We start from the raw sequence: 22,339 nt of genomic DNA, 5'->3' as shown, positions 1-22,339 counted from the left end.
TAAAATTCAATAGAACTTCACAGCTGAGGAACTCACATTTGGCTATTTTCCCAACAAGGAATTTGTTAAAATTGTTTTTTGTGAAAATGGTAAGATTCATTATGATTTTAGAAAAAAAAAATTTTTTAAAAAGGATAAAATTAAAGATGTTATATTACTCCTCTGTTTAAGATTCTTGGAGTAAAATAGTCAAAAATCCATCAAAAATGTTCTTGGATTAGAGCTTAAAGATTTTTGAAGATCCTGTGACCTAAATGTAAGTTTACGCAGGAATCTTTTCAAGCAAAATTCTTCATGTGAACTGGTAGGTTCAGGTAAATCGATGCAGAAGGAGAAATGGCCTGAATGTGCATCAATTATACACATCATAGTGCTGCCACCCTGTGTTTAACATATGCATCACACCCCTCAGAAATGCTTTGAATGTGGTGAAAAATGACCTGATCGCCCAATTGGATGAGCTGAACTGTGAGAAGGAGGTTCTGCAGGGAGAGCTGAATGCCATCAGTCAGGCCAAGACCAAACTGGAGGAGAAGAACAAAGAACTAGAAGAAGAACTCAAGAAGTGAGCACTTTTTGATCTTTGCTCTGTTGGCTCTGTAACATAACTGCCCTTCACTCCACATATGACATGTGAGCATAACAGTCATGGTTAAATGTAGACAGAGGCAGAAAGTAACCAAGTACTTTTGTTCAAATACAGTACTTAAATACATATCAGAGGTACGTGCATTAAACTTGAGTATATCTATTTACTGCCACTTTATTCAGTAATTTTACTCCATTACATACTTTCTACTGCGCTGCTAATGTATATCACTACCTCTACTACTACTACTACTACTACTACTACCACTACTACAACTACTAAGTAACCTACAAACTAATTAGTAATTACTTGATTTTCATTCATATAAAATAAAAATTAACTGTAAACAAATTATTATGTATATTTTGCATAGATTAAGCTGCCCAACAGTGTACAGTAATTAAAATAACGATTACCACCTGCAACATTAAAAATGAACCCTTTAACGCATCAGTAATTACGCTTTAGTGCTATTAATTACTAGACTAATATTTTTCTCTGGGAGGCAATTCAATAAATAAGCTTACATATCAGGTTTAGTGATGTATATTTCATTTAATTTCATAGATAATTTCATCTTAGTCCTGTACCTCCAAGTAATGTTATGCCAGTTTAATATAGGAGATGTAATACCACTGACAAGAGACCAAATGAAACATACTGTTAGAGTGAAGACATCATGTATTTTTACATAAGCCAAGAAAATGTTTAAAGGTTTGAATACAACAGTTTTTCTTTTAGTGGAGTGTTTTAACCCTGTTGTTTTCCTTCTCATGTTAAGTAAAAAATCTTGGTTCTTCCTCCACCACTGATATAAAAACCTTCAATTTTCTATTTCAAAGGCTTCGAACAGAGAAGGAGGAATCCAAACAGAAGACCAAGAATGAAAATGAAGATGATGTAAGTCCTCAATGTTTGCGGTTTTTTAACTTGAAATGAATTAGACATGTATAAGGTGTTCAAATGCATCCTAGTGACTGTATTTGTTAAACATAATACTTATTTTGGTAAATATGAATTTTAAGCAGTAACTAGTTTCTCATCTGTTGTTTTTGCAGAGTGATGTACCCACAGCGCAGAGGAAGCGCTTCACCAGGGTGGAGATGGCCAGAGTCCTGATGGAGAGGAACCAGTACAAGGAGAGACTGATGGAGCTGCAGGAGGCTGTGAGATGGACAGAAATGATCCGGTAAGACACGAGAAGCAGAAGTCAATGACAGAAGATCAAACACAAGTCAGCAGTTACCGGCTGTTTTTTTTTTTTTTGGCTTTTGTCCTAAACACACAGAAAACAACCACATGAACCAACCCATGCTGAACGTAAATAAAGGTCGGCAGCTTTTTGAAAAATTTCATTTGATTTAAAAACTTTTGTTTTTCTACTGTCTCAGGGCTTCAAAGGAGAACCCAACTCTTCCAGAGAAGAAGAAATCCAGCCTCTGGCAGTTGTAAGCCCGTCTTTACCTCTCACCTCAGTTTTTATAAAGAAAGCAGTCTGTTATCAGTGCTGGTATTTGTTTTTCATTTGGCTCTCCTTTATATTTCATGTTGTATGGGTGTTTCCTTCAGGATGTAGGTAAATCTCTGACATGCTATTGTGACTGGTTTTGATGTTGTCATCTTGACAACAAAACTCTGAACAGAGGAGAGCCAGCGAGTGAACAGTGACTCTGATCTCAGATCTGACAGTGTTTATTAAAAACATGACAGAAGCTTGTGAGATGAGCTAAGGGAGCTTTGGGATAACACTTTGCAGACACACTAAAACTACTATTTGAGGGAACACCGAGCTTTTGTCATGCGTTCAGGCTCTCCTTTGTTGAGTTTCACGAGAATGATTTTGGTTTGATTTGGAGTTTTTTGGGCTGTTTTTTGCAAAAGGATTGGGACATTTGCACACAAGAGGGAAAAAGAAAACCCTGTCTGATAAATCTATCGCATCTCCTGCCCTGTTTGTGTGTCCCTCTATATTTTGTCTGATGTTGTGATGTCTGTGTGCAGGAGGTGTGTTGGGAGGGTTGCTATGGAGATAGGAGGGAGGGAAAATGAGTACAGTCTGTTTAAACAATATATACTTTTAGATTTAGAACTTATCTTAAAACAACAGGCAATGTTTGTATTTAGGTGAGATATAGAGTGTGTTCGGAATTGCATACTTACCTACTGCTTGAGTATATTCTATCATCAGAATTTCTCACAATATATGCAATATTGAAATCTCAACATTTTTTGATGAAGAAAACTGTACCCCAACATATCATTATAAATGATGCATTGTGCTATTACCAGAGAAGCCCTAGCCTGCAACTCGTTATCTATAGATGGGAACATGCATGTTTAGTACGTACCTCAGCAATAATCACATCCTTTTCATATTTTTCATAGAGCGAAATGCAAAAAATGCTCTTCCAATCACTGCAACTACAAATTTTCAACTTTGTCACATACTAGATAGAATTTGGGATGCATATTAGCAACCATTTGGAAGTACTGTGATATTGGAAGATAGGTGATATATTGTGTGTCATCCTGTAACACCAGACACTGCCATCTAGCATTCAGTGGTGTAATCACAACACAAAATGAACCTCTGGCAACCATTAATATTGCCTTGTATGTTATTAAAAATTTATAGTGGTTTTAAGAATCTATACTGTATCACAAAATATAATAATACTGATATTGGAGTGTCTCAGTATTTTCTTACACCCATACTTTTGATCAGTATGGCAGTAGCAGATGGTATGCCATTTCAAACAGACACCTGGTCTATGTCAGCTGTCAGATGTAGGATGATAAACTGTTTCCGCTCTTGCTCTAGGGTTCTGGGGGAATGAGATGTTTTGTTGGCAGGCCTGTTTTGTTCCATGTTGTTGACTAACGTCCTTGTCAGTGCACAGAATTAACCTTCCTGCTCTGATATTTTCTCTTTGCTGTTTGAGAGACAGGACAAAGCTAGATGGATACCTCTGTTTATGAAAGCTGGCATGGTTTGTTGGCATGGGCCAGGAGCCTTTATCAAGGGCTTAACCCTTAAGTGTTGGACCCTACCTCTGCTGCTGGAGCTACTGCTTTTTGTCCACCCCTCTATACGTTTTGTCTGTGTGCTCTTCCTCCCCCCTTTTTCCTTCCCACTTCCCCGCCCTTACACCTCCAGTTTCAGCCGTTTGTTCAGCTCATCGGGCGGGGCAGCCAAGAAGCCGGCGGTGGAGGCCCCAGTGAATGTCAAATACAACGCCCCCACCTCTCAGATTCAGCCGTCCGTCAAGAAGAAGAGCAGCACACTGCAGCAGCTGCCCAGTGACAAGAGCAAAGCCTTCGATTTCCTCAATGAGGAGTAAGTCATAAAGGGAGATAAATGCGCAACATGTTCATTATTCAGTTTTACTTCTGTTGAAAATAAAACCATCATAGTAAAGACCCCTTGTTCTGTGAATTGTGGTTGTGTCGTACAGAGTGGCGGCTGATAATGTTGTGTCCAGACGAGAACAGAAGAGGGCTCAATACCAGCAGGTCAAAGCTCATGTCCAGAAAGAGGACGGCAGAGTTCAGGCTTATGGTTGGAGTCTACCCAAGAAGTACAAAGTAAGACCAGGATCCTTACTGTATAGTCCAGGGGTCAGCAACCCTGGTCCTAGAGAGCCACTATCCTGCATGTTTTAGATGTTTCCCTCTTCCAGCACACCTGATGGTCATTACCAGGCTTCTGCAGAGCTTGATGATAGGCTTATCATTTGAATCAGGTGTGTTGGAAGAGGGATACATCTAAAACATGCAGGATAGTGGCTCTCTACGACCAGGGTTGCTGACCTCTGGTATAGTCAGTGTGATGTATAATTACCAAAGAATAGTCTTATTCTTGATTCAGGCTCTGAAGTGTGAGCTCTAACAGAAAGCAGCTCTAATACAGTGGTGCTGTTTGGAATTTTCAGGCCAATGGTGGTCAAGCAGAGAGTAAGATGAAGAATTTACCTGTTCCCGTCTTCCTCCGACCACTGGATGAAAAAGATGCTTCTATGAAGGTATGAAGGTTTTGTTAACATGTTGTAGATTGATTTGAATGGGCTGGATAAGAACTCAGATTGATCATTGTATTAAATTCCATTTGGAAGGGTCTTAAAAAGATTTGTTGAAAACTGCAGAAACCCTGGGCTCTTTTTGACTGTTATGATTGTGTGTATCTACAGCTATGGTGTGCTGCTGGTGTAAACCTGTCCGGAGGTAAAACTAGAGATGGAGGCTCCATCGTAGGAGCCAGTGTGTTTTACAGCGATGTGCCTGGACCAGAGAGTCCTAAAAAGAAAATTGGATCTCAGAGCAGCCTGGACAAACTGGATCAGGAGCTGAAGGTTCCATTAATGAGTTTTATTTACTTTTCTCATTTGTATTATCGTTAAACATATGCACGTGTTAAAACAGATGACAAATGCCTCCATGTTGTTTGTGTTTGTAGGATCAACAGAAGGAAATGCGACAGCAGGACGAGCTGTCGTCTCTAGTGTGGATCTGTACCAGCACTCAGTCCACTACGAAAGCTGTTGTCATCGACGCCAACCAGCCTGGAAACATCCTGGAGAGCTTCTTTGTGTGTAACTCGCATGTCCTCTGCATTGCTAGTGTACCAGGTTAGTGTATGGATATGTGCATGTCTTAGTGTATTTTGCTGCACCAAAATACAGACATCTGCAAAACCAGATGGAGAGTATGTACAGAAATATGTGCAATGGATACACAAAGTTGGTAAATAGTGTAACATGGCATAGTGACAGAAAACTGCAACAATTCTGAGATGATATATTTCATTCACTAAGTCTGCACATAAGAGGAAAATCTGTAATGTGCCATAACTTTGTTGAATATTGTGACGATAAGAGTCACAATAATGTGTGAACGGCCAAGTTTATTTCTACTTTAATATGTACTCTGCAAGTCCCCAAATGTTATATTGCTTATGTCTACTGAATAAATAAATAATGGTAATTAAGGACATTCAATTACCCTACCACTTAAGCCAAACATTAAGTTGAATAAAATAATCACATCCTATTAAAAATATTTTCTTTGAATCTTAGCGAAAATATTGAAATTAAAAAAAAAAAAAAAATTCTTTTCATCAGCAGGTCCTCTGTGACACTTGTTAAAATCAGAAAAAATATTTACTGTTTTTCTTATTCATTATTTAAACAGTCTTTTTTGATGTGCGATATTTTCCAATGTTTTTTTCCCATAATATGAAGATGATGACATTAATTTCTGCATACATTTTCTGACATTTATGTTAATATGTAGGTGCAAGAGAGACAGACTACCCAGCTGGGGAGGAAGTTTCTTTGAACCCAGAAGCGGGACCAGCAGGGGATGACAGCTCATCAGTGGCCAATAGCAGCTCAGCAGGTGGGGACGATGTGCTCGGAGGCATCACTGTGGTGGGCTGCACAGTGGAAGGATCAACAGCTGTTCCAGTGAAGGTGGACAGAGAAGCAGGTGAGAGATGTTTGCATCAATGATACAACACTTTGAAAACTTGTTCCCCTTTCTGCTGAACTCTGTGCAGCTAGTACAGTTAAAAAAAGAAAACATGCAGAATGCAAAGAGCAATGTCTTGTTGGCTTACTCAAAGGTTTTTTTTTTTTTTTTTAATTTCACAGACTCCAAGCATGCAGAGGAGGCTACAGAGGCAACAGAGACCAGCGCTGGACTTGCAGACCAAAGAGAAGCTCTGAGGGGCGTCTACACGGAGCATGTTTTTACTGATCCACTGGGAGCCCAGCAGACTGCAGAGACTCCTGCCAACTACTCCCAGAGGTAACATCAGGAGATCCATTACACAACACTATGGAGTTAGTGTTCAGTTTGCTCAATAAAACTGTCAGATTTATCTATACATCCAATCACTGTGGAACTAATTTATCCATTAAATCCCTTTAAAATGGTTATTGCAGTGCAGTAAACCGAGCTTGTATCAGTTCTGCCCCCATATGCTCTATATGTGTGCTCAACCAAGCTGTTTTGTGAAGTACAGAGCTTGTGTGTGACAAATATTCTCAAACTGACAACAAAAAGCATTGCTTGCACAGACAAGGGAAATCCTCTTAAGGTTTAGAGTAAAACTAACCTAGGTTTAAAGGGGATATATGTAGTATTTCCAGTTTTAAATATTTAAAAGAAATAGCCTAAAATTATCATTAAGGTGGTTAGAATAAAGAACTCTGAAGTTATGTAAAAGATGCCATTTTATTTTAATTTTTAGAGACTTTTAGAGTCAGAGAAAATGAAAAGTGATAAAGGTTAGAAGCACTGTTGTTATTTCCACCATCTACATCCACAGCTCTAAATGAAAAGAGTGGAGGTCACTGCTGAAATGGTAACATTTGTTGAACACGGGTGAGTTTATGAGGCTTATGAAACTTGGATGTTATTATGTGATGCTATTACCTTTGCTAAGTTGGTCGATCCATGGTTAAGGTCTGACCTTGTTTGGACTATTCCAAACAGATCTTTAGTGCAGCTACTAACAAAAACAAACCGTTCACAAACAATTTGTGGTTTTACTGTGGCTGTTTTGTGTCTAAAAGCTAAGCTAACAGAGCTACAATGTAAACTATCAGCTGGTGCAGCACGTAAGGATTATAAGACACCCATATTATTTTTGATTGACTGCCACAACCAGCTGCAAGTTTTTGTTTGAAGAAGAAAACTTGATGGATACACGTGTGTAAACGATAAGCTTTATACTTTACCCAGTGAGTGATACTGTCTATAGATACATAGCATTAATTAATTGGTGGTTTTTGTAGTCATAAGTATGTTCTTAAGTGTGTACATGATTTCCTCTTGCCTTGGTGTTCAACATTATATGTCTTTGGTAGTTACATTGCATTTTTTTTTTTTTTTGTCGCCTTACCAGGGAGAGCGATCTGCTGAAAGATGGTGTGAGTTCAAACCCCAACGCAGAGGAACAGGACCTGATGAGAGAAGAGGCTCAGAAGATGAGCAGTGTTCAGCCCACCATGTGGCTCGGAGCTCAGAATGGATGGTGAGGTTTTCACTTTGGCTGACTCACTGTATCCCAAAGTTTCAAAAATCTGCTGGTATTTATTAACCTGCCTGTTGTGACCACAGTGTGTACGTGCACTCATCTGTGGCTCAGTGGAAGAAGTGTCTTCATTCTATAAAGCTGAAGGACTCTGTGCTTGGCATAGTGTGAGTACATCCAAACTGTAGTTGACATTGATTTATTGCCACTTCTTCACTTTGGTTGCTTTTTTTTCTTGTTTTTTTCAAGTCAACCAGATGATTTGAACATTTGACTGTGTTTTTCTTCTCAAAACGCTGCATTTTCTCTATTGCAGACATGTGAAAGGCCGTGTGCTAGTTGGACTTTCTGATGGAACTTTAGCCATTTTCCACAGAGGAGTAGGTGAGTGGACACAAACTCTACAACCTGTTTTTTGAAGACACACAAGTAATACACAGCTGTATTCAGGAGTGGGTGTCTCATCTTTTTGTTTCAGATGGACAGTGGGACTTGACCAACTACCACCTGTTGGACCTCGGCCGACCGCACCATTCAATCCGCTGTATGACTGTAGTCCATGACAAAGTGTGGTGTGGCTATAGGAACAAGATATATGTGGTGCAGCCCAAAGCCATGAAGATAGAGGTGAGACTAATTGCAGCTCATTGTACTGTAACAAAAACATAACAATTGTAATTTTCTTGTGATTACACACTAATCAAATTATATAATGTTATACTTAATTTCTTCAGTTGCATCCTCCTAAATTTTACACACCAAACCTTTGAAAAATAAAGAAAAAAAATCACTTTGGACTGTTCTCAAATCAAACAAGTAAAAACTCTCAATAATGTTGAAAAGAACCTGAGGTAAAAATAAGGATCTTTTCACCACGCATATGGTTATCAGCATCACAGAAATGGCACAAGATGTCAAAGAAGGCAAAAAAATTCAAAGATGTGATCCTTTCTGTATGAATATGGCAATGTGTCCCACATGATGTATCCCCTGTTGTCCACTGTGATGCACATATGAGTTAAAACTATCGATCATTGTGCCTGATGTCCATTGCTCTTCCTGCTCTTTGTCATGTATAGAAGTCGTTTGATGCCCACCCTCGTAAGGACAGTCAAGTACGTCAGCTGGCCTGGGACGGGGACGGCATCTGGGTGTCCATCAGGCTCGACTCCACTCTCAGGCTGTTCCACGCTCACACTTTCCAGCATCTGCAGGACGTCGACATCGAACCTTACGTCAGCAAGATGCTGGGTCAGTCTGCTCTGTGTCATACAGAACCCATTTCATAGTGTGCAAAATACAAATTGAAGTGAATAACTGCTGCTGTTAACACACTTTTTGACTTTCAGGTACTGGGAAGCTGGGGTTCTCCTTTGTGAGAATCACTGCTCTCATGGTGTCATGTAACCGGCTCTGGATCGGCACAGGCAACGGAGTCATCATCTCCATCCCTCTGACAGATAGTGAGTTCCTCTTATCATCTCTCCACTTTCTTTCATCATCACCATGACAAACATGAGACTGTTTTAAACCTCAACACAGCTGAATAATTTCTTTATTTGTCCATTGTAGCAGCCAGCAAGCCAACCAAAGGAACAGGAAACCAGCCAGGAAGTGTAGTTCGAGTCTACGGTGATGAGACCAGTGACAAAGTGACGGCAGGGACGTTTGTTCCATATTGCTCCATGGCTCATGCTCAGCTCTGTTTCCATGGTCACCGGGATGCTGTAAAGTTCTTCACTGCTGTCCCAGGTAAAGAAATAAAAGAATGTGAACAGATTTGTTTAATTCAGTTGTAATTCTGGGACTTTCCTTCCTGTCTTTGTTTTCTTGCCAGTATGGGCATCAGTAGGTTGAATTACTTGATCTATGTTTCTTTTAATCTTAGTTTTATATAATATGGGTATTTACTAGTAGAATGAGATGTGGCTTGGAAAAATCACATATAGTGCTCAGTTGAAATCTTCTGTTTTCACCTTGTGCAATAAAACACCCATGTGGTTTGGGTTTTGGCACTTAGCATTAGAGTCATTTGGGAAGTCACAAATGAATATGACAAATTCTTCTACATTGCATGTGCAACTCCAGTTTACATTTTACCCTACGTGCTTTTTGTTGGTATGGACATGAAATTCATCGTAAATTACCTTCATAATGACTTCAAAAGTGCAATTAAGTGCAGAAGCCCTGTAAAATACTGCACCCTCTGCGACACTAAAGGCAGCTACTGAGCCCAGAGAGCTGTGATGTTAATTAAATGTAGTGTACCACTGATTAATAAGGTCTGTAATTCCTCACTAGAGAAATGGTGTGTACATGTGTGTTGTTGTTGTTTACACTTTGTGTTTGTGTGCTTTCAGGTCACGCAGTTCCATCTGCGTCCTGTGGAGGAGAGGCAGCAGGCGACAAGGCGACAGATGCCGCATCTCAGGAAGGAACCAAGTCTATACTGGTAATGAGTGGAGGAGAAGGATACATAGACTTCAGGATGGGTGAGTGTGCTCTGTGAAAAGATAAAAACAATTAGCTTCTTTCAACAGAAAGTTCATATCCTTAAATTTCTCTTACTTTTTCCACATGTTAATCTCTTGTGAGAGTGTTACTAAATATTCCTAACTGATCCACATAGATGTAATGAACAGCATCTCTGTGTCATGGAGTAAATGATCATGGGGATTGTAAATTTGCATAATCGGTGAGACATTAGCATATAAGGCTACGTATCCTAGTATCAGTCACAAAAATGTTCCCGTAGAGTTTCACACTGCAGATCTTCCTGTTGTTTGAAACCAATAGATGATAAAGTAACAAATGAGTCATGAGGTGATATGACATGCAACGTTCGGAAAGTATGAATATAAAGTTATAGCTAACGGTTGACAACAGTTTTAAAAAATGTCATGTAAATAAGCGTATTATGTCATCAGAATAGCAGTGTGATGTGATACTGAAAACATTCCCAAAACAAAGTAATTCACAACTGACATAAAGGAAACTGATGAAACGAGATGGAGATGTAACAGTGAGTTATTGGAAGAGTCCATGTCAGAGAAAGCTTCTGAAGTAAAAGCAAAAAAAAAGAAGAAATTTCTTTGTTTTTGTATCGCAGAAATACAGCGATCAAATAAATGATCTCAATCCATTGTGACTTATAAAATGCTTCAAAGACTAAAAATATGGTTTCATGTGTATTTTTCAGTGTTATAACAACCTCCAAATTGATTCTAATGCATTCTTTAAAGGGGTCATATTTTGCTAAACCCACTTTTATTAGTCTTTGGTACATTTATTTGTGTATTTGGGGACCCTAATAGTTAAAAAAGTTTGAATTTTAACCCTCCAGGTGCTGCAAAGCTATCTTTATATTCATTTTGGCAAAAATCAAGTGGATTTCTACAACTCATTTTAATTTCTCCTTAATTTGTTACGTCTATATAAGGTCAACACTTCCGACGAACATTTCTCCGAGTACACCATAATTGTTTATCAGCAACAGAGGTTGTAGTCCATACTGAAAATATTTCCAAACTTTCCAAGCTGATTTCCTAAAATGTTCAGTTGTTGGTTATTTTAACAAACACAAGTGGCGGAACAGGACAAAGCAGCACAGCCAGCAACCTGAAGGGGGTAAGGTGTGAAGTGGCTCATTTGTATTTAAAGGGCCAGCGCTCAAAACAACCTTTCTTGTGTCCTTACTCAGAAATAAGGTTGAAGATGGGCCTGCAGAGTTTAATTAATGAAGAATTTAGACCCAAGCATTAGCATATACAGTTTATGTAGACCGCAGGGAAATGTTTTAAAATGCATAATTCCATTTAAAATAAAGCTAAATATCACTCCTTTAAGTGTTGTTCTCATGTCACTGATCTGAATCAAAGTATTAGAATTGTAAAATAAATAAATGTAACTATAATTGTTGAACAGATTCATATTCACAATGCAGCCATTTTCCTGTCATGTCAAGATCAGGAAGTGGTTGAATGTTAGATGAACATTAACTGTTCTCTAATGGTAGTATATTTTTTTTGTTTGCTGTCTATCAGGATTGGCTTCTTTTCAGCAGCTGATCAGTTGATGTACATTGGGTTGACAGTTTCAGATTTCCTATAACAGTGTGATATAATCCTTTTGATAACTTAACCTTCCAATCCTGGATGTGACATCAGAGGAAAATGATGCTGTACAAATTGTCTTAAACCATGTGTACGTTTAGGAACCGACAGATGAGTTGTCTCTTGTTGTGTTCAGGTGATGAGGAGGGCGAGATTGAGGAAGGTGAGGAGCCCACGATGAAGCTCCAGCCCTTCCTGGCTAAAGCCGAACGCAGCCACCTCATCGTCTGGCAGATCCTGGGCAACGGGGACTGAGCTCTTCCTCAACGATGCCGGGTTTGCCTTCCTCTTAGTCTCACTGCGATGGAGACAAACAGTCCTCTTTAAGAAGGCTCGAGTTAAAGATCTGCACTTTTATTCTTCCTCAGTCCTGAACAATAAGAATGAAACAAGCAACGACTGCGCTAAAGAGTCTGTCAGCGCCAAATCTAACAAAGCAGTGCAAGCAGATTCACACAACTGCATGTTTATTGTTTGAAAATTACTTGTGTTCTTTTGTTGTTGTTTTTTTTTTTTTTGCCATTTTTGTTGGATGAATTTGCATTGCAGTCTGTTACAATGCCTATTGCTCTTATAATATTATTTGAGGTAAAGCTGCTACTGAAAATAGAAGCTTTACTTTCTTGTTTGTTATTTTGCTCTGAAAATATTCAGTTGTCTACATGTTTCCCCTTGTTCAACCATTCCAGGTACTCTGTGTTGATGCAGTACTTGGTGGATAATCAGTAGGAAAATGGTCTATTGTGTTCCAGTTTCCTCCTATAATAAGGTCATATTGCGTTTGGGAGGAGGGAATCTGCATAAACCCTGGTCCTGTTTGAGGTTGATTTTTGTTTTTGTAACTGACTTTGATTATATGCAAGACGAGAAATATAATCAATCTCCAGCTGTTTCTGGTTCCTTGAAATCAAATGCAATACATCAGTAATGAAGTTAAACCATAATGAATAGATGTAATGAAATATACAGAACCTTTAAGTTTGCTGTGGTTGCAATGCTGAAGGAACTGTATTTAATCCAATATTGTATGAGGATTTTGTCTTCCCTCTGCTTTTAGTCAGCCCACCAGTAGACTCTTAATCAATACTGACAGCTGCCTTAGGTATCAAAGTTTGAAAGGACTCAACTAAAGGCGTTTCAAGTGTGACAAAGTATTTATTTTTTTTGATCGAATGTTACGTTTGATACCAAAGGAAAAAAAAAAAAGAATAAAAAAGAGAAATTGTTCACCACATGCTGAAACAACAATCTGAAGTGCAACACGGCACCTTGTGAGCAGCATGTCTGTGTCCATGTAGATACCATGCACGTTTTTGTATCCTGCTAGATAGACTGGATATATTTTTAGATTTTCATATTTGGAAATTGATGTAAAATAGTTTTGGGGTGTGAATGCAGAGAATGTTACTATGAGAGGATAAAGCAGCCACTTTGAGGATTACATAACCTCCATATAATCATTACTTCGGGGTCAAAAGTCTTTTGCGTTAGCATTTCTTTCCCCTATTTTGTACTTTTTTTTTTCTTTTTAAACTGTTTCCCCTCCAAATTGTCAGGTTTTTCAAAATGTAATGTTTAAGTCTATTTTTATGAACTTTTTCAGCTGTCAAATGGCAGCCATTCTCCATCAGCTACACAATATATTCAGTCAGATGTAATGTGAGACATGCTCTGTACCAGTCCACTGCACTGGTATGTGTTTTTGTTACTTGTCCTCTTTGTATTGAACAGTATCAGACTAAGATTTTCTCATGAGAGAACGTGTGTGAGTCTCTTCTCTCCAGGAGAGGAGGGTAATGTTATCACATTTTAGCCATTTCAGTATTTATTTCAATGATTGAGCCTTTGCAATTCAGAATGTATCTTTGTACATTGAATATGAGTATATATATGATTATATATGTATGAAACCTGAAAATGGCTTGGGTTTGTTTTTGTTGCTGTTGGGATGACTGTTTTGTAGAGGGTCACTTTACTCAGCTATGCACTATGTCTGAAAGGGGTAGAGGCACTTCAAGTCTGTTTTTTTTTTTTTTTTGTTTTTTTTTTTGTTTTGGTTTTTTTTGGGGGGGGGGGGGGGTTGTTTTGGTTTTTTAGAGACCCTGCAACCTGTTCAGACATCAGTTGTCAACACCAACATTGAAAAAACAAACTAAAATGAAGTCGGTGAGTGGGCAACTAGAGGAAACTTTCCCTGCGAGTCTCCTCTTCCTCCACAGGTCTGTCATCCTCACCTTCATACGCTCAACATTAACTTGGCAGGGACTTGCAGTACACATCATCTTGTACTTCTACCGCATCTCCAGCCTTACTTATTTTTAACAATTAAAGCAACTCTTGTGGGCAAAGACTGTTTGATTTCTCTTCATCACAAATCATTTACAGCTTGTCAGAAAGTTTCTGCGTCACTTGCTGAGCTCAGATGTGCACCACTGTGCTGAGGTGATGCAAGATTTAAGTCAAGGGCGGTATAACACGATCTGACCTACCAAGACTGTGTGCCATTACAGTATTGATTTTTTATTTCCCAGGCAGATAGCATCTCATGTTTTTTGTGACTTTTTGTTTCAGTTGTGCACTTATAACCAGTATGAGGTCTGATGTTGCAATAAAAATCCTGCATTGGGCTTCATATCACATTCATCCCTGTCCACATCATAAGAAAAAAGCCCAATCTGCCAACACTAGGTGGCATACTTGTTCTGCAGTGTTCTAATGTTTTTCTGGTGACTTTTGTTCGAAGGACAGAAGCACCCCTCCCCTGCTTATGATTGGTCCACTGCTGTTCTATTCAAGGCCCTGGTTTCAGCCCTTTGAATGAGGCTGAACTGGTGCTTAGCAGGCTGAGAGACTGATAGAGAGTTATAATCTCTTCCCAAGCTCTTAGGAGAACACCAGGCTGTCATGGATTGCAGTAATGACAGAAGTAGGAGGTTAAGTCATAGATAGGCAGTCATGTGGATCATGTTAATTTAATAACCTTGTAATTCTTCTATATAAATACATAAACATTAAGGCATGTTCGTATACCACCTGAAGTTGTTCCCATACGTTTGTGCTCAAACTAGTGTCTGAGAATGTCTTTCAACTCATAAGCTGCTGGAAGTGCAGTCAAAACAAGTGAATGTTGACAAAACAGAAAAAACATGTCAGTGTACTCCATCTTATGTTGAACTGGCAAGATCATTTGACTCACTTTCAGAAATCTAACAACATAATGGGAAATAAATATTGTACAATAAATGAATATGTTCAATACTACCAGGGTAGGATGTTTAGGTTGACCTAACTACTATTATCAAGCACTGTAGTCTGTATTTAAACAAACACATGTTAGCTGCTAGCTTAAGCTGTAGCGTATCCAATTTACATGTTCTGTCGTAGCTAACTGACTAATTAAAAATTGTCTCCAAGGCTTCATGAGGGAAATAAAAAAAAACAAAAAAACAGTATAAATGCTGACAAAGCAGGAAATCCATGTAGTTATGTGCTGCATGAATACTGTCAGAAATCGTGAATATGTAAGTTTATTATCAAGCTCATATTTAGCAAATTGAGAATATGTGAAAGGCATTTAGCCTAGCTAAGATCAAAGCTAATACAGGTTAGCTGTTTGCTCAAATCATACATGTACAGCAAAGTCAAACCATTAAATCATTCTAACATGTGTTTTTGATGGGTGATTAGTTTGTTTAGTTTGCAATCAGTAACTAAATTATTCTGAAGGACTAGTGAGACATTTAAGGGCTAAATTAATTTAGCTGGGCAATTAGCCTTCTTAGCTCCCCAGCTTTGCCACAGTAGGGATGATTAGCTTAGCATACCAACTAGCCTAGTCTAGTCTAGCATAAAGACTACTTCAGATATAAAATGAGATAACTATTTACTTCAAATTGTACCACACTAACACTCTTATTTATGTATTTAAATCCATACATGTATTGCTAAGTAAAACAAGTAAGCATTGGGCCTATAAATCATTTAATAGCTGTCACAGGGGTGATAGTTGTACCTTTTAGCTTTCAACAGAGCTAGTCACTATTTTCTTGGATTATGCTAAATTAATATTAGTATACAGACACTGCCACAGTTTACTTTTTTGGTGGGAAAATGACTATATATATATATACATAGTTGTGAGAGCTGTCTACCATTCAGGCCTACAATGAGAAACAAGGTCAGGTTATATTTACAATTTTTTAATTTAATTTTAATTTTTTTTTTTTTTCAACAACTTGCAGTTTTTTGACAATCTGCACCACTATTTATTAAACTCCAAATAAAGACCAGGGTTTTAGCTGTGTAAATACGAGTGAAGTCTCTTTATCTAGTGGATTTTAAGCTGTACACTATACTTGGTTCTTATGTAAGGTAGCCAGATGGTGGCTGTAGGCTAATATGGGCGGGTTATCCTGGTCATACATCCATAGCCTCCTGTTGTTGATAACATGCTGCTCAGAATCTCTGTGTTGTGCACAAACACGTCTGTTTACAATATCACCGAGGTGCTCTCAGGTAAAGTCCTACAAAGAGCATGTTGTATAATGAGGCATAATGTGAACATTTGTGTGCACGTGTGTGGTCTATATTTCACAGAAGGTCACACCAGTGTAATGAGGCGGATGCTGACTTTGCTGAATGCCACATTTTCACCCCAAGAAGGCAAACACACGAGATAGAAATTGCTACACGGACAGAAATTCACCCTCGCCTCAAGACAGATTTGCTGCTGTGCATCTATTGAGCGTATATCACGAGTTATAGTGTTCGCACATGCACACTAGACAAAAAATAGCACATAGCCTTGTGGAGTGTGTTTGTGCAGCCCGTCGTCTCTGCTGCATGTCATAGCCCTCGTCTGCTCTGTCATCTCAGCTGGCTCAACACAGTCTTCCCCGGTGCAGGATAAACACACAGCTGGAGTCTCCTCCAATTCACACACAACATCTATTTCGGTCTTCTTTTCACACACGCTGTCCCCTCCCTCCTCCTATTTGTCATTTCATGTCTTCCCTCTTGGTTTTCTTCCCTATATGATGTGAGTACTCCTTTCTTATGACAGCTCTGGAACAAAAGAAGCTTTCTGTTTGTGTGTGTTGATCATCAAGTTGACAGTGAAGTTATCAGCAGTGATAAAACATGCACTTTTTCCATTTTGCTTTCATTAGGAACAGACTTCTGGGTGCATATTTCCCTCTCACTATTTCCAAATAGTTTGCTCTGCTGTGTCAGTGCTGTGCACTCTGAACGCACTCATTCATTGCGTATGCAGACACTGATTACACACACATTCCTCTTTCACCAGCCAAAACCCTGAGGCAAAGACAAAAAAGAGAATCTCTTAAGCACTTTGTGTTTCATTTCTCAAATCTAATTTTCCCCTTCTTTCATCTCACAGCATTAAATTGCTTTTTCATAAATTTATAGCTTAGAACTTATTCAGCTTTTAAACCCACTGCTCATATAGTATAGGTTAATATATGACTATTGTATTCTAGTATTTAATGAGATCCTTACAGCTGCTGAGCATGTAAGTCTAAAGTTGTAAATGTTAATAAGTTGTCAATAAATGGATTTCAGTCCGGATGCCCTGCAGCTCTTTTCCTCAAGCACAATCTGATCAAACTGTCCGGTGGATGAGTGTTCATGATTAATTAAAAAGCAAAATAAAAAGACAAAAGAACAGTGGAGAGAGATACCAGTAAAATGAAAGCCATATGTAAAACAAGCTGTTATTCACCACGTGAATATTGTGATTTATTACAGGCAGCATGTTTTGTTAGCTCTTTATAGATCTTGTAATTTTTTACATCTGTGTTCCCTATAGACTGTGTGACAACATGATATCTCTCATACTTATAACTCATTTATTTAACATTTACGATGAATATTAATCACATGTTGAGATCCATATGTCATATGAGTCACACTAGAGCTTTCTCTGCTAACTAGTGACATTGTGGTGGGTGGGTGTTGGCTCTCTTCTTTTATCAGTGATTAGCATGTGGTTAATGGTCTTTCACTCGGAGTTCATTAATATTGATACAAATATACCCTTTGCCCTTTAAGAATGACTTTAACCATCCCGTGCTGAATGTCATGTTCTCATCTAAAAAGCCAGTGGATTAAAAGTATTTCTTCTCATGTGTTTCTTAAAACAGCATATGAATTTCTGCTTTAAACTTAAATTGCATCTCACTTCTTGCTGGAATTAAATGAGGAATAATGAAGTGAACGCTCATAGCTGTGTTTGTTTTTCACAAATGTTAATGTAGCTTCCCTATTAATGTTTATAGAGCGTGTAAGGCATTGATGGAAAGGCAGATGTCAATAACAGCAACCTCATTAAGGTATCTGCAGCTATTGCCTATTCTTTCATTAATTGTTGATTGTGTTTCATATTTTCACCCACAGAGCAGCTTTCATCTCTTTCTAAGCTCTTAGCAGAGTGTCGGACTGTTATGGTTCAACATAATGGCAGTGAAGAAGGAGGTTAAGTCGTAGAAGTCGTGGATAGTGCTGTCAGTGAATAAGAATTTCTTGCGTGTAAACATCTAAAGCGAAAACAAAGCATTTTAGTTCCCAAAGGTTTTCTGAATGAACTGAAGATATCTGAGAATCTCTTCAACTCATTAGCTGCTTGTCAAAAGAAGTATAACTGCTGACAAAACACAGAAAAAGGCATACAGTTAATACGCTAAATGAACGCCATCAGTGATGTTGAGAAGGGAGGATTATTGTTTTGCTCACATGTAGCAATTTGATATCATAAAGTGAAAGAAATATATATTTGAGGAATAAGTTTATTTGGTTTCTAGCAGTATATAATAGATGGTTAGCTACAAACAGATCTAATCCAATGTACCAATCAACGTATATCTTAACTTGTCATGCATAAATACACAACAAAGTAAAAACAGTAAATCACATTATACAAACGTTTAAACTGTGTTTGGTTAAACTTAATTTGCATTGTACATATGTGTGGTCAAAGGAACAGTTAGATATTTTTGGAATAAATTATCATAGCCAGTCCGAATCTAGAGAGGAACGGTCATGTAAATGTATGTGAAACGTAGAAGCAGATTCAACAATTGCTATAAAAGTGACTTTGAAGACTACACTAACATTGAACTAATATATTGACCATAATATGTAATAATACATTAACCACAGAATATACATATTAAATACATAAAATTATTGACTTAACTTAACCTTTGATGGTGACCCTTACACCACTATGCCAGATAGAAGTGTCATTTGTCTGTTTGTTGCCATGTATAGCTGTTGTGGCATTTCCTGTTTCACTGTACTGCCTGTTCTCTATGTAAAAATGCAAAAGACATTGAATGAAATAACCAAAATGGAGGATGAATTTTGCCATAAACCCTGAAGAGCCCAAAGGAAACGTAAGAACAAAAATAATTGTAAAAAACTGACAATTGTATTACTCATTACAAGACTTAAAAGAAAAGAAATGAATCAAGTATCCCGCTGAGGCTGCTGATTACAGACTTGTTAATTGTACCAGCCATTTATCTTTTAGAAATATTACATACACATACAGGTGTTTTCAGAAGGGGATAATTAGACCTCTGTTTAGGCTGAAGGTGTGCTGGTCTAGGCATGAGTCATGAGACACTGCAAAAATACATAGCGAATACAGCAGGTTTACTTCTATGCAAATGTGATGTAGTACATACACATTGAAGTTCCATATATTAAAAGTGGTGTATGTATAAATGAAGTACAAATATATACAGCTATGGAAAGATGGCCTGTGCATCTACAAAGTCAACGTAAACCCTTTGATTTTTTTTTACGTGGACTATTAATTGTTAGATTTTTATCAATATCAGATGTTCTTATTGTATATGTTACATGTTATTTAAGAGTTTTGGGGTTTTGTTGTCCTCAATCTGAATGGAGTTTTTTTCTCTAAAACATATTCAAAGCATGTGCCTTTTTCTTCCAGGTCCTCTGGTTTCCCCTCGCCATCAAAAACAGGTGTGTAGGTCAGTTCTCCTGAGGACAATCTGGAGTTGGTCCTATAGCGCCTTCAATGACAGCTCATGGCTCCTAATGTGCTAAGTGCTAATGCTAATGGTTAATGCTAATGGTAGGTGCTGTGCATGTTAGGATGGGTGAAATGCAGAGACTGAATTTCCCTATGGCAACTTTTTGACAGATTTAAAACTCACAAGAAACTCCTGATGGCTTTACAAGTCACATAATGACAGAAGTTGACCTTTCACTGCAGTGTCACAATGGGCCAAAAAGCTGCATGTGTAAACTGTACATGAAATATATTAGAAAGCAGAACAATCTCATATATTCACATGTATATCTAGCCTATATAAATATATTCCTAAAGACTTTATATTGGAGCAGCCATGGCCTAGATGGCTGAAGAGTTGGCTGAAGAGTCGGCTTGTGACCTATGGGTTTGATTTCCTGGACTGGACTTTGTTGGCTGATGTGCCTTTGAGCAAGGCACTCAACCCCCCATTTGCTCCCGGGGCGCCTGATATGGTGAGCCTACTGCTCCTAGTATGCAGTGTGTGTGATGCATGCATGCATGATCTAGTGATGGATTAAAGGCAGAGGACAAATTTTGGTGTTTTGCATGTTTATGTGTGTGAACCTACTGACAAAATAAAGATTTTTCTTCCTGTAATGTATGGTATACACATTTTACTATGTCTTTTTTGTTTCTTCATTATGCAGTCAATGCATATTTTATTCTAATATATTGTAGATGATCTATACAGTACTATGAGTAGTTGCTATGGATACTCCATCTAATGTCATTGGTGAAAACAAGGCAGGTTTTCAGAAGGTTACAAGTAGTAGCAAATTTTCAACTTATTTCATCGTGAACTTTGGTCTGTGCTTAACAAGATCAAAGATCCAGACTCTGATGCAGATGCCATAGTCATTGTTTAAAGACCAGCAAAGAGTCATTATTTGGAGGGAAGTTGAGGTGAGCTTCCATGTACCCTTGCTGTCTGTGCAGAAGACACAATGTTGGTCACTGAGCATGTACTGTCTGTGTGTCAGCAGTCGAGCCCATTTGCCTTCTGTGTTTTGAATCTCCAGACACGGGCCATGAACACTGTCAGGATGAATGAACCTTAGCATTTGCTCCATTCTCTGCCCTCGCTGCTGCTCGTCTCTCAGCCCGTCTGCCTGTCTCTCTCACTCTCTATCATATCAGCCCCCCATCCAAAGACAGAGGAGCTTTTTTCATCCCTCTCCGAAACGCTGAGGAGCACATGTGAAATCGGCTCCCTGTTCACGTCATATCTGCTGAGGTGAAGGGAGAAAAGATGAACAGACAGAAAAAAGGTGAGAAAGGAGAAGAGGAAGAGATGTATTTTGAGAAGTTATGCCTGAGGATGAGATGAGTCACCCCAGCTTCCAAAATGCACTAGGCTCAATGGGATCTCACACAGCCTCACCCACACACTGTCTTTGCTGTCTTCTTCCAGTCTACTCTGATATGTATATATATATATATCTTTGCATGTGTGCAGATACTCAAACGCCTCAAAGCACTATTCTGGCGCTCCTTGAGAGTCGACATTCGCAGTGTGACCAAATGCAGTCTAATGATGTGCCACATGACCATGAAGCACAAAATCTTACATCTACCCAACTCCCTTTGATTAGCAGAAATGAGCCTCTCCCACTCTTGTAGCTTTCATTTTCAGGCACATTAAACCGTGAATATCATTCTATTGAGTCTAATCCTCAGGGAGAATTTTTGGCTGTCGGTTATGTAACACACACTCACAAAGAGCACAATCATGCCTCTCTTTTTCTATATAAATCTGTCACACACAGAAGCGTCACATCACATGCTGTGCTGTATGCTGTCATAAGTGCTCAGAGCGGCCGTGTTGGGGCAATGGATGTACTCAGCACTGCTGGTCCTGAGGCTGACTGTGCAGTTCAGTGTAGAGTCAATCACGTATTCGCTCTTTTGAACTTTGGTGCGTTTCTCTGGTGATTGTGGATGCCATCACCATGGCGAGCTCTTCAGTGACCCGTCCTACAGAACTGAATGCTGTCACCAATACACACACTGGCACAGCAGAATGGTAAGAAGCAGTGCAGCCACCCAGAACACATGCCCTTCACAATGCCAGTAAGACTCCCAGCACTGTGTTTAAGATAGGACAGATAGCTGCTCTCCTCCTGCTTTGTATGGTATTCAGTGCCTTTTAGGCTTCTCTGAGAACACATTGTGTTTTTTCTGATTATGGTTCCATCTTCACATTAAGGTGTTGCTACAGCCTGTAGGGAGCACTGCTGTGTTGGAAGTTGGGATAGAAGAGGTGAAAACAAGCTCACTGTTCACTTCAGACCTGTAACAGAAATGCCTGTAGACACACTGCTCCTTATAAACACCCGTTTTAACCAAAATTTGCAATCTCACATGTAGCTATATTTAAATATCTTGGACATGGTTTTGGAAACAATACACTTTTCATTCATAAAGCTTATTTTCTCCTACTCAGTAAATGTTAAATTTAATTCATGTACAAGCACATCATTTTTAACTTCCCCTCAAAGGAGGCAGAGCTGCAGGAGAGC

At 38.7% G+C, this 22,339-nt stretch overlaps 1 protein-coding gene across 7 annotated transcripts in view; it reads left to right on the top strand.

Annotated features, from left to right (window-relative positions):
• spag9b (sperm associated antigen 9b) overlaps window positions 1-13,655 on the top strand; it is a 42,708-nt gene extending 29,053 nt beyond the window's left edge. For 5 of the 7 annotated variants that reach the window (XM_030121393.1, XM_030121391.1, XM_030121394.1 and 2 more), the window contains 20 exons: window positions 413-565; window positions 1,432-1,489; window positions 1,648-1,778; window positions 1,981-2,037; window positions 3,747-3,926; window positions 4,045-4,174; window positions 4,522-4,611; window positions 4,777-4,938; window positions 5,043-5,214; window positions 5,879-6,073; window positions 6,238-6,394; window positions 7,497-7,625; window positions 7,712-7,792; window positions 7,942-8,009; window positions 8,104-8,252; window positions 8,705-8,876; window positions 8,975-9,088; window positions 9,198-9,377; window positions 9,986-10,117; window positions 11,874-13,655. In XM_030121393.1, the coding sequence (XP_029977253.1) occupies window positions 413-565; window positions 1,432-1,489; window positions 1,648-1,778; window positions 1,981-2,037; window positions 3,747-3,926; window positions 4,045-4,174; window positions 4,522-4,611; window positions 4,777-4,938; window positions 5,043-5,214; window positions 5,879-6,073; window positions 6,238-6,394; window positions 7,497-7,625; window positions 7,712-7,792; window positions 7,942-8,009; window positions 8,104-8,252; window positions 8,705-8,876; window positions 8,975-9,088; window positions 9,198-9,377; window positions 9,986-10,117; window positions 11,874-11,992 (2,629 nt within the window). In that variant the 3' untranslated portion in view covers window positions 11,993-13,655. Of the gene's footprint in view, window positions 1-412; window positions 566-1,431; window positions 1,490-1,647; window positions 1,779-1,980; window positions 2,039-3,744; window positions 3,927-4,044; window positions 4,175-4,521; window positions 4,612-4,776; window positions 4,939-5,042; window positions 5,215-5,878; window positions 6,074-6,237; window positions 6,395-7,496; window positions 7,626-7,711; window positions 7,793-7,941; window positions 8,010-8,103; window positions 8,253-8,704; window positions 8,877-8,974; window positions 9,089-9,197; window positions 9,378-9,985; window positions 10,118-11,873 lie in introns of all 7 variants that reach the window. The other 2 variants (XM_030121392.1, XM_030121395.1) reach the window with 2 other exon arrangements.
• Window positions 13,656-22,339: the final 8,684 nt, after the last annotated feature.

Source organism: Sphaeramia orbicularis, chromosome 19 (genome assembly GCF_902148855.1).
Source record: "Sphaeramia orbicularis chromosome 19, fSphaOr1.1, whole genome shotgun sequence".
In the NCBI taxonomy this organism is placed as follows: Eukaryota; Metazoa; Chordata; class Actinopteri; order Kurtiformes; family Apogonidae; genus Sphaeramia; species Sphaeramia orbicularis.
The sequence above is the reverse complement of the archived record's forward strand: the minus strand, read 5'-3'. Positions and strand labels throughout refer to the sequence as shown.